Here is a 12634-nt window from a genome sequence, read left to right as displayed (position 1 = left end):
TGGAATTCAGGGAGATCTCCAGCTCCCACCTGGAGACTGGCAACCCTAGTCAGAGCCCAGAGCTGGATGAGCCGGTGGAAAGAGAAGACCCACTTAGCAATCAGAAGCTTCCCTTTCCTTTCTTCTCTGTCGCTTCTCTTCATTGTTAGCTACTTTGGGTCCCCACTAGGGAGAAAGACCGTACACAAATATGTTAAATAATAAAACAAAACTCTCTGCAAATTAAAAAAACAACAACACAACAAGGCCAAAGGCTCTAGGCCAGTCTATTTCCCAATGTGCTAGCTTTCTACTTGCAAAGTATTTTTTACATAGGAGAGCATTCAAAAATGTGATTTCCCTGGAAGTGGTGCAGTCCATTCCACCGCCTCCTTCTGCTGCATGTGTAGAGCAGGCCTGATTTGAAGGGGCTGGTTACTTGTTTGTTCCTTTCTAACCACTCCACCGACCTCTTTGGATTCCAGGCTGTCATCTCCCATGCAGTCTTGCGGTTCTCGCTGGGGCAACCCCATTCTTCTGCCTTGCTTTCAAAACTCTGTGCTTGATCCTGGTCGATAAATGTGCCTATTGGAGCAGAGGTGTTTCCCATCCCATGTTCACTGCTAACCTGGGGACTGGAGAGGTTGTCCCAACGGCATGCACAGACATGCTCTTGCAAGGACAGGTTCCTCTCCTTACCACACTCCCCTGATTACTGTTGGCATTTTCTAAGCCAGGCAGCCTGCATGAAAGGGAGGTGAAGGATGAAGCACAAGGGTTGCAGGATGAGTAGGAGCAGATGATAGCAGGGATCCCGAGAGTGTGGCAGGGGGGTGTTGCATAGGCAACCCTTGCTGCCCAAAATGATTGGCAGCCTGTCAGCATGACTGGCCCATCCCAAGTGATTGGGTTTGATGGGGCAAAACCTCAGCTGTGCCTGGAACTCTTTCAAGATTGGTTTGGTAACCATCCCTATGCGGGGTTTGCTCCAAGTAACCATATCTGTGCATTTCCACTGTGCTGTGTCTCTGTAGCCATGTCTGCCCAGGTGAATGTGTGGCTAGTGGCAGTGCCAGGGCTGATGGGGGATTCCTAATCCCCGTTGCTCTGTCTTGTTTTTGTGTGACCACTAAGGTAGGTGGTTAGAGGAGTTCTCCCAAGTGTGTCAGGTGTTGGTTCTGGCCAAAAGGTATTCTTTGCCGCCTTGTCAACAAGCATCTGAGCAGAGCTTAAATCCATGGCCCATTTCCCTTTCCATCATGAGCTATGGAGGAAATAACTGGAACACCTCCTGTCCCCTTGTTACTGCCCTAGTGCCTGTATTCCCATTGCCCAGTGCTCTATAGCCCCCACTACCATCATTCCACCCATAGACGTGAGCCCTTGTGAGCAAGAATTCAGGGATATTGTCTCTGGTGAGTTGCAGAGGCCTGCAGGTGATGTGACTGGATTTATGCCCGACTAAGTAAACTACAGTGTGAGGCCTCTAAATTGAAAAGTTACTAAAATTATTAAATTACCATTGGAGGGGTTACGCTACAGGACCTCTTAAACGTGACATAATTCAGCTTGTCTTAATCCAGCCCTGGGATTAGCCACATTTTCTTCCTCAAGAGTGTATGCCTGGCAAAAGGGAACAGGGTTGCAGGAGGGAACTCAAGATGTGTGTGCAACTCCATGATGTGTCAGTTCCCAGGCTATTCCTGCTCTCACCATCCCCCTCAGTGTGGGGGACGTCGCATCACAACATTTTCTTGGCAGACTTTTTACAGGGTGGTTTGCCATTGCCTTCCCCAGTCATCTACACTTTACCCCCTGGAAACTGGGTACTTATTATACCAACCTCAGAAGGGTAGAAGGCTTGAGCTGGTCACCTGAACCCAGCTTCCGCCAGGATCGAATGCAGGTCATGAGCAGAGCTTGGACTGCAGTGCTTGTAGGAGCTGTGTTTCCTTATTTCATCCCTTCTTATGTTCTGCAAGTGGGCAGTGGCAGGGTGACATTAAGGGGTGTGGCTGTATCAGTATGCACTATTTGGCTGCTTCCATTTCCACCTGTTGTGGCAGGGGTTCTATGGAATGCCCTGCAAGAGAACCAAACTCAGAAAGACTTGTATCTAAAACATCATGATTATAAAAATATCTTAATAGGCTCCCACGCTGAACCATGTGATATCTAAAATATAGAGATAGTTTCAGGTGGGTAGCCATGTTGGTCTGAAGGAGAACAGCAGGATTTGAATCCAGTGGCACTTTAGAGACCATCAAGATTTTCAGGGAATATAAGCTTTTGTCAAAGCCAAAATATCTGAAAAATTGAGTTTTGACTTTCCGAAGTTCATATACTCTGAAACTCTTGTTGACTCTAAGGGGCCAATGGACTTGAATGTTGTTGCTCTAAAACATGGAGTTAGCAGAGTTTTGTCCCCCATGCTATTTAACATTCCTGGGCCAAGGTTCTTGAGGCTGTGACGGTATGGTTACATCAGAGTTGCCTGAAACTGAATCCCCTGAAGATGGAGGTTCTGTGTCTGGGTCTTGGGGTGATCGAGCTGGGGACCCGGCTCCCAATCTGTGACGGGGTACAATTGAAACCTTTGCCGACAGTGAGGAGCCTGGGTGGGACCTTGGATGCCACACTTTCAATGGAGGCCGAGGTCACGACCGTTGCTAGGTCTGCCTTTTTTCATCTTTGACAGGCCAGGTAACTAGTGCCCTATCTTTCGCCCCAGGACCTGGCCACAGTAATCCATGCAACGGTCACCTCCAGCTTAGACTACTGCAACTCACTCTACGCTGGGCTGCCCTTGGGCCTGACCCGGAAGTTACAGCTGTTCCAGAACGCAGCGGCACGCGTCTTGCTGGAACGCCAATCCAAGCGCACATTCATCCTGTGCTGTGCCAACTGCACTGGCTCCCAGTGGAGTTCCGGATCTGGTTCAAGGTGTTAACCTTGGTGTTTAAAGCCCTTCACAGACTGGGACTTGCATACCTGCGGGACTGGTTCTTCCATTACATCCCCTGCAGGGCATTGCATTCTGCAGACAAGTAACTCCTGGTGGTCCCCGGCCCGAAGGACATCCGTCTGGCCTCAACCAGGGCCAGGGCTTTTTCTGCCCTGGCACCAGCCTGGTGGAACGCTCCCCCCCTGGAGATCCGGGCCCTGTGGGACCTGTTAGTTCCACAGGGCCTGTAAAACGGAGATGTTCCGCCGGGCCTTTGGCTGAGTGCCAGCAGGTGTCCCCCTTCTTCCATCTAAGACCACCACTTTTTCTGGGGCTGCCCTCGGCCATCTACTATGCCCATCTACGGACTCCCAAATATTTATTTAAATAGCCTGTTCCTGGACTATTTTAATGATTTTAAAAGATTATTATTGATTTTATGGTTTTGTGATTAATTCACTGTGTTTTATGAATGTTGTTAGCCACCCTGAGCCCATTTGTGAGGAGGGCGGGGTAGAAATAAGTATCTGCAAAAATGCAGGAAGAGGCTACCAGAGTTCTGAGCTACGATGTCATTCATATGAAGATGATGCCCATCTCTACATCTCCTTTTCAACCGAATCAGATGAGACAGTGGATGCACTGCTGGCAGATAATAAGTCTATTCGAGGACTAAAAAGGCTGCTTGTTCTGGGCAGAAACTACCCAACTTGGGGTCCTTTTTGAAATGGGGCAGCAGCTGGAGGCATGGATCTCCTCTGTAGCATGTAGTGCATTGCTTCAGCAGGTTCACCAGTTGCAGCCCTCCTTGAGAGGCATGATTTGGCCACAGGTATCCATACTGTGATTACATCAAGGTTGGACTGCTGTAATGTACTCTGTATGGGGCTGCCTTTGACAACAGTTCATAAGCTTCCACTGGTTTAAAATATGATGCCTAGGCTGCGAGCAGGTATACATTGCAGGGACTAAATTTTTCCAGTTTACAAACTCTAAGCTCTGGTTGATTTTCAGGCACAATTTTGTAGCGTGGTTGGCTATTTTTTCATAACCTGGGGCCCGGGTACCTAAAAGAGCACATCATCCCATAATGAACCTGCCCACTAATTTAAGATCTTCCTCAGAGCCCCTGCTGTGTACCTCTACTATCACAGACTAGGTAGAAGATCACCAGAGAAAGGAACTTTTCTGTAGTGGCAGCTCAGCTTGGGAAGTCCCTCCATCCATAAATTTCCTTAGCACTGAAAAGCAAAGATGATTTTCTAGCCTTTAGTTCCCGCCATCATGGAGTTTTATTTGTTGCTTTATCATAATGGCCACCGTTCTTTGAAAAGGCTTTCCCTGGTTTTATGTTGGCTGATTTAGGATTATAACAGTGCCATCCTAAAGAGAGTTCTTCCCTTCTAAATCCACTGACTTTCCTTGATTGCCGTGAGCCTTTTACTGAGTGACCTTGGGTGGATCATGCTTTCCTAGCCTAACTTGCAAGGTTAACCTTAGACCCGCAGGGTTATGAGGATAAAATGGAGGAGGGGAGAACAGTGTATGCTGGCCTGGGCTCCTCGGAGGAAGGGTGAGCTAAACGTGCTAAATAATAAATACATAGTTTTATTGTTTTTAGATATTGTAAGCTGCAGACATTTGTATAGATAGGTGGGAAATAAATATTTCAAGTAAGTTTGTAATTGCATATTCTGCATATGTAACTGCATATATTCCGTTTGCCTTCTTGCACCATATTTTCCTTTCTCTGTTGCCTTCCTTGTGTTGATTATCAAATTATAAACTTGAGGGCAGGGACTTGTCTTTTTTTGTTGTTGTTACTCTGTAAAGCACCATTGATGGGGCTCTAGTAGTAATAATACCTTAAAGCCAGTGTGGTAGAGTGAATAGAGTGTTGGACTGGGACCTGAGAGAACCATGTTCCTCTGCCGTGGAAGCTTGCTGGGTGATCTTGGGCCAGTCACACACACTCAGCCTAACATACCTCTCAGGGTTATTATAAGGATAAAATGGAGGAGAGGAGAACACGGGGTCCCCATTGGAGAGAAAGGTGGGGTATAAATGAAGTAAAAAAATAAATATAAAATAGGTGTCAGTGAGACTACTTGCATCCAAAAAGCTTGCAATAACTGTCTTGGCAAGTGGATCAGTAAGCAGTGAGCCATTCCTTGAAGGGAGGGCTTTATATGACTGCTTATTTGCAACAAGTTTGTTTACAGAAGCACGGGAAAGCTCTGCAGGTACAGTCTAGTTTGCTGCTGTTGGATAAAGATAAGGATATTGAAGTGTGGCAGCAACACGCATGTGGGATCCTTCTGTTGTGCTTCTTATGTCCATTCCCCACTCCTGTGTGGCTACCAAGGGGGCACACAGGCAACTTTGCTACATGGAGGTAGTGGTCTTTTTTTTCTAATTTGTGTATGTGCCTCAAAGGGCTCAAGATTAAGGGGCATGAACACTGCAGTTTCCCAGACTAGTAAAGGCTGAGGAGGTGCTGACTTGCAGGTTGGAGTGGCTGGAGCTGTAGAACTACCCGGGGATCAGCAAATGTAGAGGTTCACTTAGAAGAACAGGTGCATCTTGGTCCATCTAGAATTAATTGCAACACCTTGGCAAATACAAATGCCAAGAGTCAGATCCTGCATTCTGAAGCAAATAACATAAGGCAGGGGTCCCCAACATGGTGCCCATTGAGTGCCACGGTGCCTGCCAAATGTTTTTTGAAAGTGTGCAGGGCTAGGTGAAGCTTTTGCCCAGTAGGATTCTTATTGGCCTTTGGAGATTTGATCAGCTGTGCATATTTTTAAAAACGTTTCTTCAGCCACCACAACACAATGATCTTCTGTGTGACTGAAGGTATTGTATTGCTGGCTCCACCACCTTGTGCAGCCATTTGTGGCTGCGCCCACCACACTGTGTGAAAATTCCAGAGGTGTCCACAGGCTCAAAAAGGTTAGGGAATCTCTTCCATAAGGTTACAATGGCAGCTTTCAAACATCTAAAAGTGTCTCATTTTTTAATCAGCAATTTTTAAAAATCCTTTCACAGGATTTTTTAATCCTTTCACAAAGAATGAAACAGCTGAAACAGCTGTCCTCTCCCCCCCCCCCCCCACCAAATGTTCAAGTATCCTTTTCAGTTCTTCAGAAAATATAATTTAATAATTAACATTTACAGCAAATGCTCCCAGGAGGCAGCATTATCAACAGTGGCCAAGACCAAACCTCTCCTCCCTACCCCACAATGCCGCTGGACTCTAGCAGCTGCAAGCACCCTGGTGGCTCTTATTTGGACTGACCTTACTGTTCAGCACAATTGGTTGCCACTTCCTTCAAGAGAGTTTTCTGGTTTATTTGTCTGGCATAACTGCCTTTCTTAGTGTCCTCCACATGCTCCACCTGGTGCTCAACAGTTGCATAGCTTGCTGTTCTGCTTTTGGATGCTTCTGCCTCTTGCCAGCAGTGGGAGCAACTCCCACACGAATAAAGCCTAAAGTCCAGAATTCTGATGTCCTTCTTGTCAATGGCAGCCACAGGAATGATAGGTGCAGGATGGATGCAGCTTGCTCATGCACCAGTTCTGCAAACAGAGTGCAGGAGCGCCTGTCTCCCTCAGAGCCTTTTCGCCTGTCCACAAGGTGGCACAAAGTCCTCATGCTATATGACCATTGTCTCTGCAGAAGGGTTTAAGGAGTTTCCCAGGCTGTCAGTACCCTATAGAGGAGGGCCAGCAGAGGCAGCTTCCTTGGCTGCCTGAATTTTTTGGGAGCGGATTCAAGTTTCCCTACTCTTACAAGTTTCTGCAGCAGCATCTCTGTATCCCACCCTTCAGCAGGATAGCTTGCCAGGCAGTTCCTGCTGGCTCTAGTATAGTGTTCTTTCCGTGAAAGAAAGAAAAAATTGGATTTAACCAAACTTAGGCAGGAGGAGAACACACACACACACACCTTCCCAGTTCAGCACAGAGTGGTTACTGTAGGTGGTGGTGTCAAGAATAGAACAGCTGCCGTCTGTTGCGAGGGCTGCGGCCAAACAGTGCTTACAGACACCCCACAAAGTTTCTCAGAGGCCTTTCCCATCTTGTGCTGTCTGCCATGCCAACCTGAGAAGCAAGCCGTTTGCCAAGAGATGCCTCAAGAGGCCTAACAGGTCTGTTCTTGGCAGTGGGGTGGCTGGAACTACCGATACCGGCAGGCCAGAGCATTCACGTTCTTTACCACATAGAAACTCATGGTGAGTGGTGGAATAACCAGGGTCCGGCCAGGACGAAGGGGACGGGGCTTCAGGTGAGGTAAGGATCCATCGTCCACCATGGTCAGTAGCTGCCCATTAAGCTGTATGGACCTGCACACAAAGAGCAATTTGCATTAGAATTCCCTCAGCCAAGCATCATGACAAACCTGGCCCCACCCCCAGGGCCCACAAGGAACAGGATGCCGTTTCTGCCTGCCGTGGTGGTAGGGCTTTGAGAAAAATGCCTCCTGTAATAATGATGAAAGAAACAGTAATACCAAAGTACTATTCAACGGGGCCCATACTGGCTTTCTTCCACAGTTTCAGGTACAGGATGATGTCACATCAGTAGGTCCAGGGCTGGGACACATTAGATAACTATCATGGCATATTAGCAGGCTATGCTTTCCCCCCTGGACATCAGCCAGTGAACTGCAGCACTGAATGAGAAACCTAAAATCACACATGCGTTGTAAAATGGAAGGTTGGAATATGATTGTAAATCAACCTTTCTGCATGACTTCTAATCAAGCAAAAAGATCTGGTCTAAGCGCATATAAAATGGCTTTTCTGGTTTTCACATGTGCACATCAAGTCCCATGTGAATTTGATCCTTGCCTGTGCAGTTACACTGTGCCAAAGGGAATGAAGGGCCAACCAAGAGTACTCCAAGGTTCTGACAACGAGGTTGCTCTCTCCTTCCTGTTTACACTGCCCGATTAGTCTCAGCAGGCTTAGAGGGTGTAGGAACCAGCACCGCCTGCTGTGTGTCATTTCAATTTCATTCCCTCACCTATGCTGGCATTCATTTCTGAGTGTTCTGTGAATGTATCTGCTTCCTACTTGTAGGACTCTGAGTTCAGTGTAAAAGGTAATATAAAATAATGCTAACAATACACAATTATACCTTAACACAGAGCAATAACTTTGATGTGGTAAGTGGGAGGGGGGGGCGGCTATGGAATTTTAAAGCATTCAAGACTGGAAATTTAGAAGAGCAAAATTTGTGTCCAGTAGCACCTTAAAGACCAACTGGATTTCCAGGGTATGAGCTTTCGAGAGTCAAAGCTCCCTTCATCCAATTTAGAATAAATCTCTCCCTGCCACTAGCAATATAAATTGTTGCATTTTCTGTACTGTATTATAGGATTGTAAGACATCCTAAGAGTATTTATTTACATTGTGGGTTATAATCTGCCTTTCTCATGGAGGCTCAAAGCAGATTACACAATGTGAGTCAGCACACTCAATTTCAAAGACGTTTCAATAAACAAGTATAGAAATGCAAATTTACAAATATTTAAAACTAGCCGAAATCCAACATGGAGTTGGAAAAATGATGGGAGTAAGATAATAAAATGCTTGAATAAGTGAGTAAATAAAATTGCAAGATGGCAAATGGAGATATAGGTAAAAATGTCTTTAAAATTCAGGAAGATAAATGATGCTGTTAAAGGATAGGGCACTTGCTGAGATGAGGCACATTGGGAGTTAATTATACAAAATAGTTTTTGCAAAGCTAGTACCTCTTCAATGAGGCACTAACTCTCATACAAAAGAACAAGAACAGCACCTGTCGGGAACAAGGTGTGCACATGACCTGCACGACTCTTTTTGCTGGCTTTTTGAAGAACAGAACGGAGCCACTGAAGCTGGTCATCTGATGGGAAAGATGGGGGCGGAAAACAGACTTCCTGGCCCTTTCTGTTCATACTGTTGCCCCAAAGAAAACTGCCACCTCAAACTGATTTTATATACCAGTGGATAAAATTTACCTGCCTCTCTTTTTCCCAGTGTGTCTAAAAACAACTTGGGGGGGGCATCATTTTCAGCAGGAAAAAGCTCCAAGGGGAAGGGGTTTAGTAGCCCTCTTCCCTGATTTTTTCTTTCAAATTACAACTCTAGAGGCATAATTCTACAAAAAGCAGAAACAGCAGGTTAGAACAACTATGGAACTAATACCCCGTGGGGGCATTTTGGGTTGGGACAATGTGGAGGTGTGGGGCTGAAGCCTCTTTCCCCTCTATGCACAGTCCCAATTCAAACCAGACTCCTGCAGCACTTGGGAAATTAGTTTCCATCCTATAAAATGATGTTAAGAGTATGGGAGTCGTGGATGGGGGAACTCGCGGAAAAACATGTCTAGTTTGGCCTTCAGTGATGATGCAGAATGAAGGGAGGGTTGCACCAGTTACTGTGGATTTTCATGACAAACAGCAAAAATGAGTGGTACACGTGACTTAATCACTCCAAACACAGGAGAAATCTTCACTCATAGTAGCTATAATTTTAAAAATACTATAGTTAAATTAATAACTAATCTCCTGGACACTGGGCCACTTTTGTGACTAGTCATACCTTCCCCTTTATTTATATGGTGAGGGTGCATCTGGGCAAGGCTTTTTTTGAAGCCACCAGGTATGCCAACAAAAGGGAAAAACCATAGCTCAGAGCCAAGCTACAAGTGACGCCTTACACAGGTTGGACACTTGTCAGCTTACCTCAAGTTTTGATGGGAAATGTAGGCGTCCTGGTTTTACAGCTTGGCTCTCCATTACAGCTGCAAGACCAGGATGCCTACATTTCCCATCAAAACTTGAGGGAAGCTGACAAGTGTCCAACCTGTGTCAGGCATCACTTGTAGCTTGGCTCTGCGTGACAGAGCACCAGCTCTACATCTTCTGTTAAAGCAAAATTTCAGACAGAAGAGCTGGAATACACTGAGAACTGGAGTGAGCTAATTAACTATTCTACTGTCATTGACCTAACTTAGTATACGGTAAGGTAAATGACTGGATTTAGCTGAAATCTTATTTGCAGATTAGTGTCATTAAGGGGTATTGAAACTCTGGACCGATGTCGGTGGATTAGAGATGGACATGAACCAAAGTTCGTGACGAACCAGCAGTTCGTCAGAGCCCATTTCTGACGAACCGCCAGAAACTTTAGGCTAGTTCGTTTGGTTCGTTTTTTGGTTCATCACCGCAGACAGCCTGGTGCCGATCAATCAGTTTCCTAGACAACGGGATGGACTTCCTGCAGACCTGCTGCTGACCTGGAAGTGGCCTTCTGCTGGCCCAGAAGTGACGATTTGCTGACCTGGATGTGACATTTTCACGAACCAAACAAACCAGTTCACAAAACGGGGCAGGTTTGTGAAAGTTCATGGTTCGTGAAATGCAACGAACCACGAACCGCACGGTTCAATTTTTTTCCGGTTCGTGCCCATCTCTACGGTGGATTATTGGCATTCACACAGTAATAGAAAGTTGAATGAAAGTATATAGTCAGGCAAAGACTGCAGATAACGGAAAGAGTGGATCCAGGATAGTGTATTGCAAGAGATGGGGTGGGTGGGTGGATGAGAGTAGGCCTTACAGGTTTGGTACAGAGATGTTTTCAAGGTGCCAGGCCTTTATGTCAGAGACCTTTGTTAGTCAGGTAGGGTCTCTTTCCCTACCAGAGCAATGGTACTCACCGGGAGTGGAGCCCTTCCTGACCATAGGGCTGTAGCACATACTGGTGAACAAGTTTGTCTCGTAGGGTACCCACCAGCTTGATTTTCTTCCGAGACCGGTGCAGGTTGATGATGTAGAGCGTGATAGAACCACGGACATAATTGTGGCTGTGAGAACAAGAGGGAGCAGTAGCTGCATATGCACATTCCCAAGATACTGCAGTGTTTACCACCTGCAGTTTATAATCAGCACATCAGTTAGATTGGCTACTTCCAGGACTGGAGACTTTCCTATTGTTCTGCAGACTCTTAGACAAGATTATCTCAGTCTCATGAAATTAATGATGCAGGTGTGAAGGCAACACACAGAAGCTCCTTTTTGTCTAACGGAATTCATAACTATGTGAAGCACTTCCTGTATGTATATTCAGAAAGTTGTCCTGATACCTTCTTTTTGTCTATCAGGAAGATTCTCCCCTACACAGTCTACAATAGCAACTAATATGATTGTGGGGACATCTTTGGGGCCTATTGCCCTATTAAAGGTCGTGCTATGAGAACTTGGGCTTGGCCAAGTGATATTTCCATGTGGCCTCCTCTGGACAAAGCAAGGGCTGAGGACATGGCTGTGCAGGTGCCTTCTGCTATATACTAGTTCAGGGTATGTGATGCATTCTGGTCCAGAGTGCATGGTTAGGAAGGTGGAGGCTAGTGGGGGATTAGAAAAAAATGACCCTGCCAATTTTACTATTCTTTGATAGTGCTTCTTGGAAGCACTGACCTGTGTGGTAGGGAGAAACACCTGGCTGTGCACAAGATGGGTGCAGCTGCCACATTTCTGACCAGTGGGATGACTGTTTTATGAAGTCTAATATATATTTCACAGCCAGTACTATGACGATCCCTAGAAACACTTTTAAGCAAATCCATCTGATTCAGCCATTATTTGCAGTTTTACCTGAGAAATAAAATCTGCATTAAGGCTGTCTATGAGAGACCATTTACTCAGTAGCATAAGAACATATGGCTAAAGGAAGTTATTTTTTGTGAGCTTTGTGAGCTGGTGGAGCATAGCTGGCAGCACCCAGTTGACATCTCAGCCTTGCCATGTGAATTCACTGGTAAGTCTCTCTCTGCCAGCCTCGGCCCCCATCGGTAATATGGGGTTAATAATACTGGTCTGTTAACAAGAGTTTGGAAGGATTAGCAAGATCATGGGAGGCATTTGGAGCAATTAGGAAATGTACTTTGTAAATATTATTGTTGCCCCAGGCAGAACCACTGAGGTACTTCCAGGGTCTAAAAGACATAAGCAAAGCAAGTTTATACAGAAAGGCTAAAAGTAGGGAACTGTCCTTCCCCACTGGTCCCCGCGGCCCCCATCTCTGCCCTGCTCTGGGCATGAGATGGAGCCAAGGTGCTGCCTACCTCTGCCTGCCTGTTTGCCTCTCCTTCCCACCCGTCCCTGTCTCAACTGCCAGCTTCCTGTCAGTCCTTGGCCAGGGTTCCCTCAAAGAGGAGGGTGGTGGAGGGGGAGGCTTGTTGAAAGGATCTGGAGTGTGTAAAGGAGCAACAATAGGGACCTGTGTGTCCAGGGAAGGCCCAGGCGCTGCACTCGCAGGATGCTTTGAAAAGTCTTATCACAGAAACAGTAGCTAGGTAGGGAGCCCAAAATGCGGGGAGAGGGGAACTGTAACCGGACCCCAGGGCCTTGGGGGAAATGTCCTTCCTTGATCTCACCATGATAGGAATTGTGCCACAAAGGCTCTCGCCCAGTCCCAGAGATAGCTGCTCATCCCTCTCATCACCAGAGCCATTCCCCACCCCCCACCCCACTGTCCCTGCACAACCTGAGCAAGTGAGGCTGCAAGAGTGCTGGGGCTGGGGGAAAGGCAGAAAAGCACCCTTCTGTCCCCAACAATAACCAAATTCTCATTGCAGAAAAATAACTCTGACCCCTCTTTTATAAGAGAGGAGAGAGTTAAAACATAACTATGACACTGTCAACAAGAATGGTGT

The 12634-nt window shown here is 46.4% G+C and overlaps 1 protein-coding gene across 1 annotated transcript in view; it reads right to left on the bottom strand.

Annotated features, from left to right (window-relative positions):
- Positions 1-6092: 6092 nt before the first annotated feature.
- Positions 6093-12634, bottom strand: part of HPSE2 (heparanase 2 (inactive)) — a 206291-nt gene continuing 199749 nt past the window's right edge. The window contains exons 11-12 of the mRNA XM_054984215.1: positions 10637-10783; positions 6093-7269 (exon numbers count right to left, since the gene is read on the bottom strand). Coding sequence (XP_054840190.1) covers positions 7104-7269; positions 10637-10783 — 313 coding nt within the window. The 3' untranslated portion in view covers positions 6093-7103. The remainder of the gene's footprint in view (positions 7270-10636; positions 10784-12634) is intronic.

Source organism: Eublepharis macularius, chromosome 6, assembly GCF_028583425.1.
Source record: "Eublepharis macularius isolate TG4126 chromosome 6, MPM_Emac_v1.0, whole genome shotgun sequence".
NCBI lineage: Eukaryota > Metazoa > Chordata > Lepidosauria > Squamata > Eublepharidae > Eublepharis > Eublepharis macularius.
The sequence above is the reverse complement of the archived record's forward strand: the minus strand, read 5'-3'. Positions and strand labels throughout refer to the sequence as shown.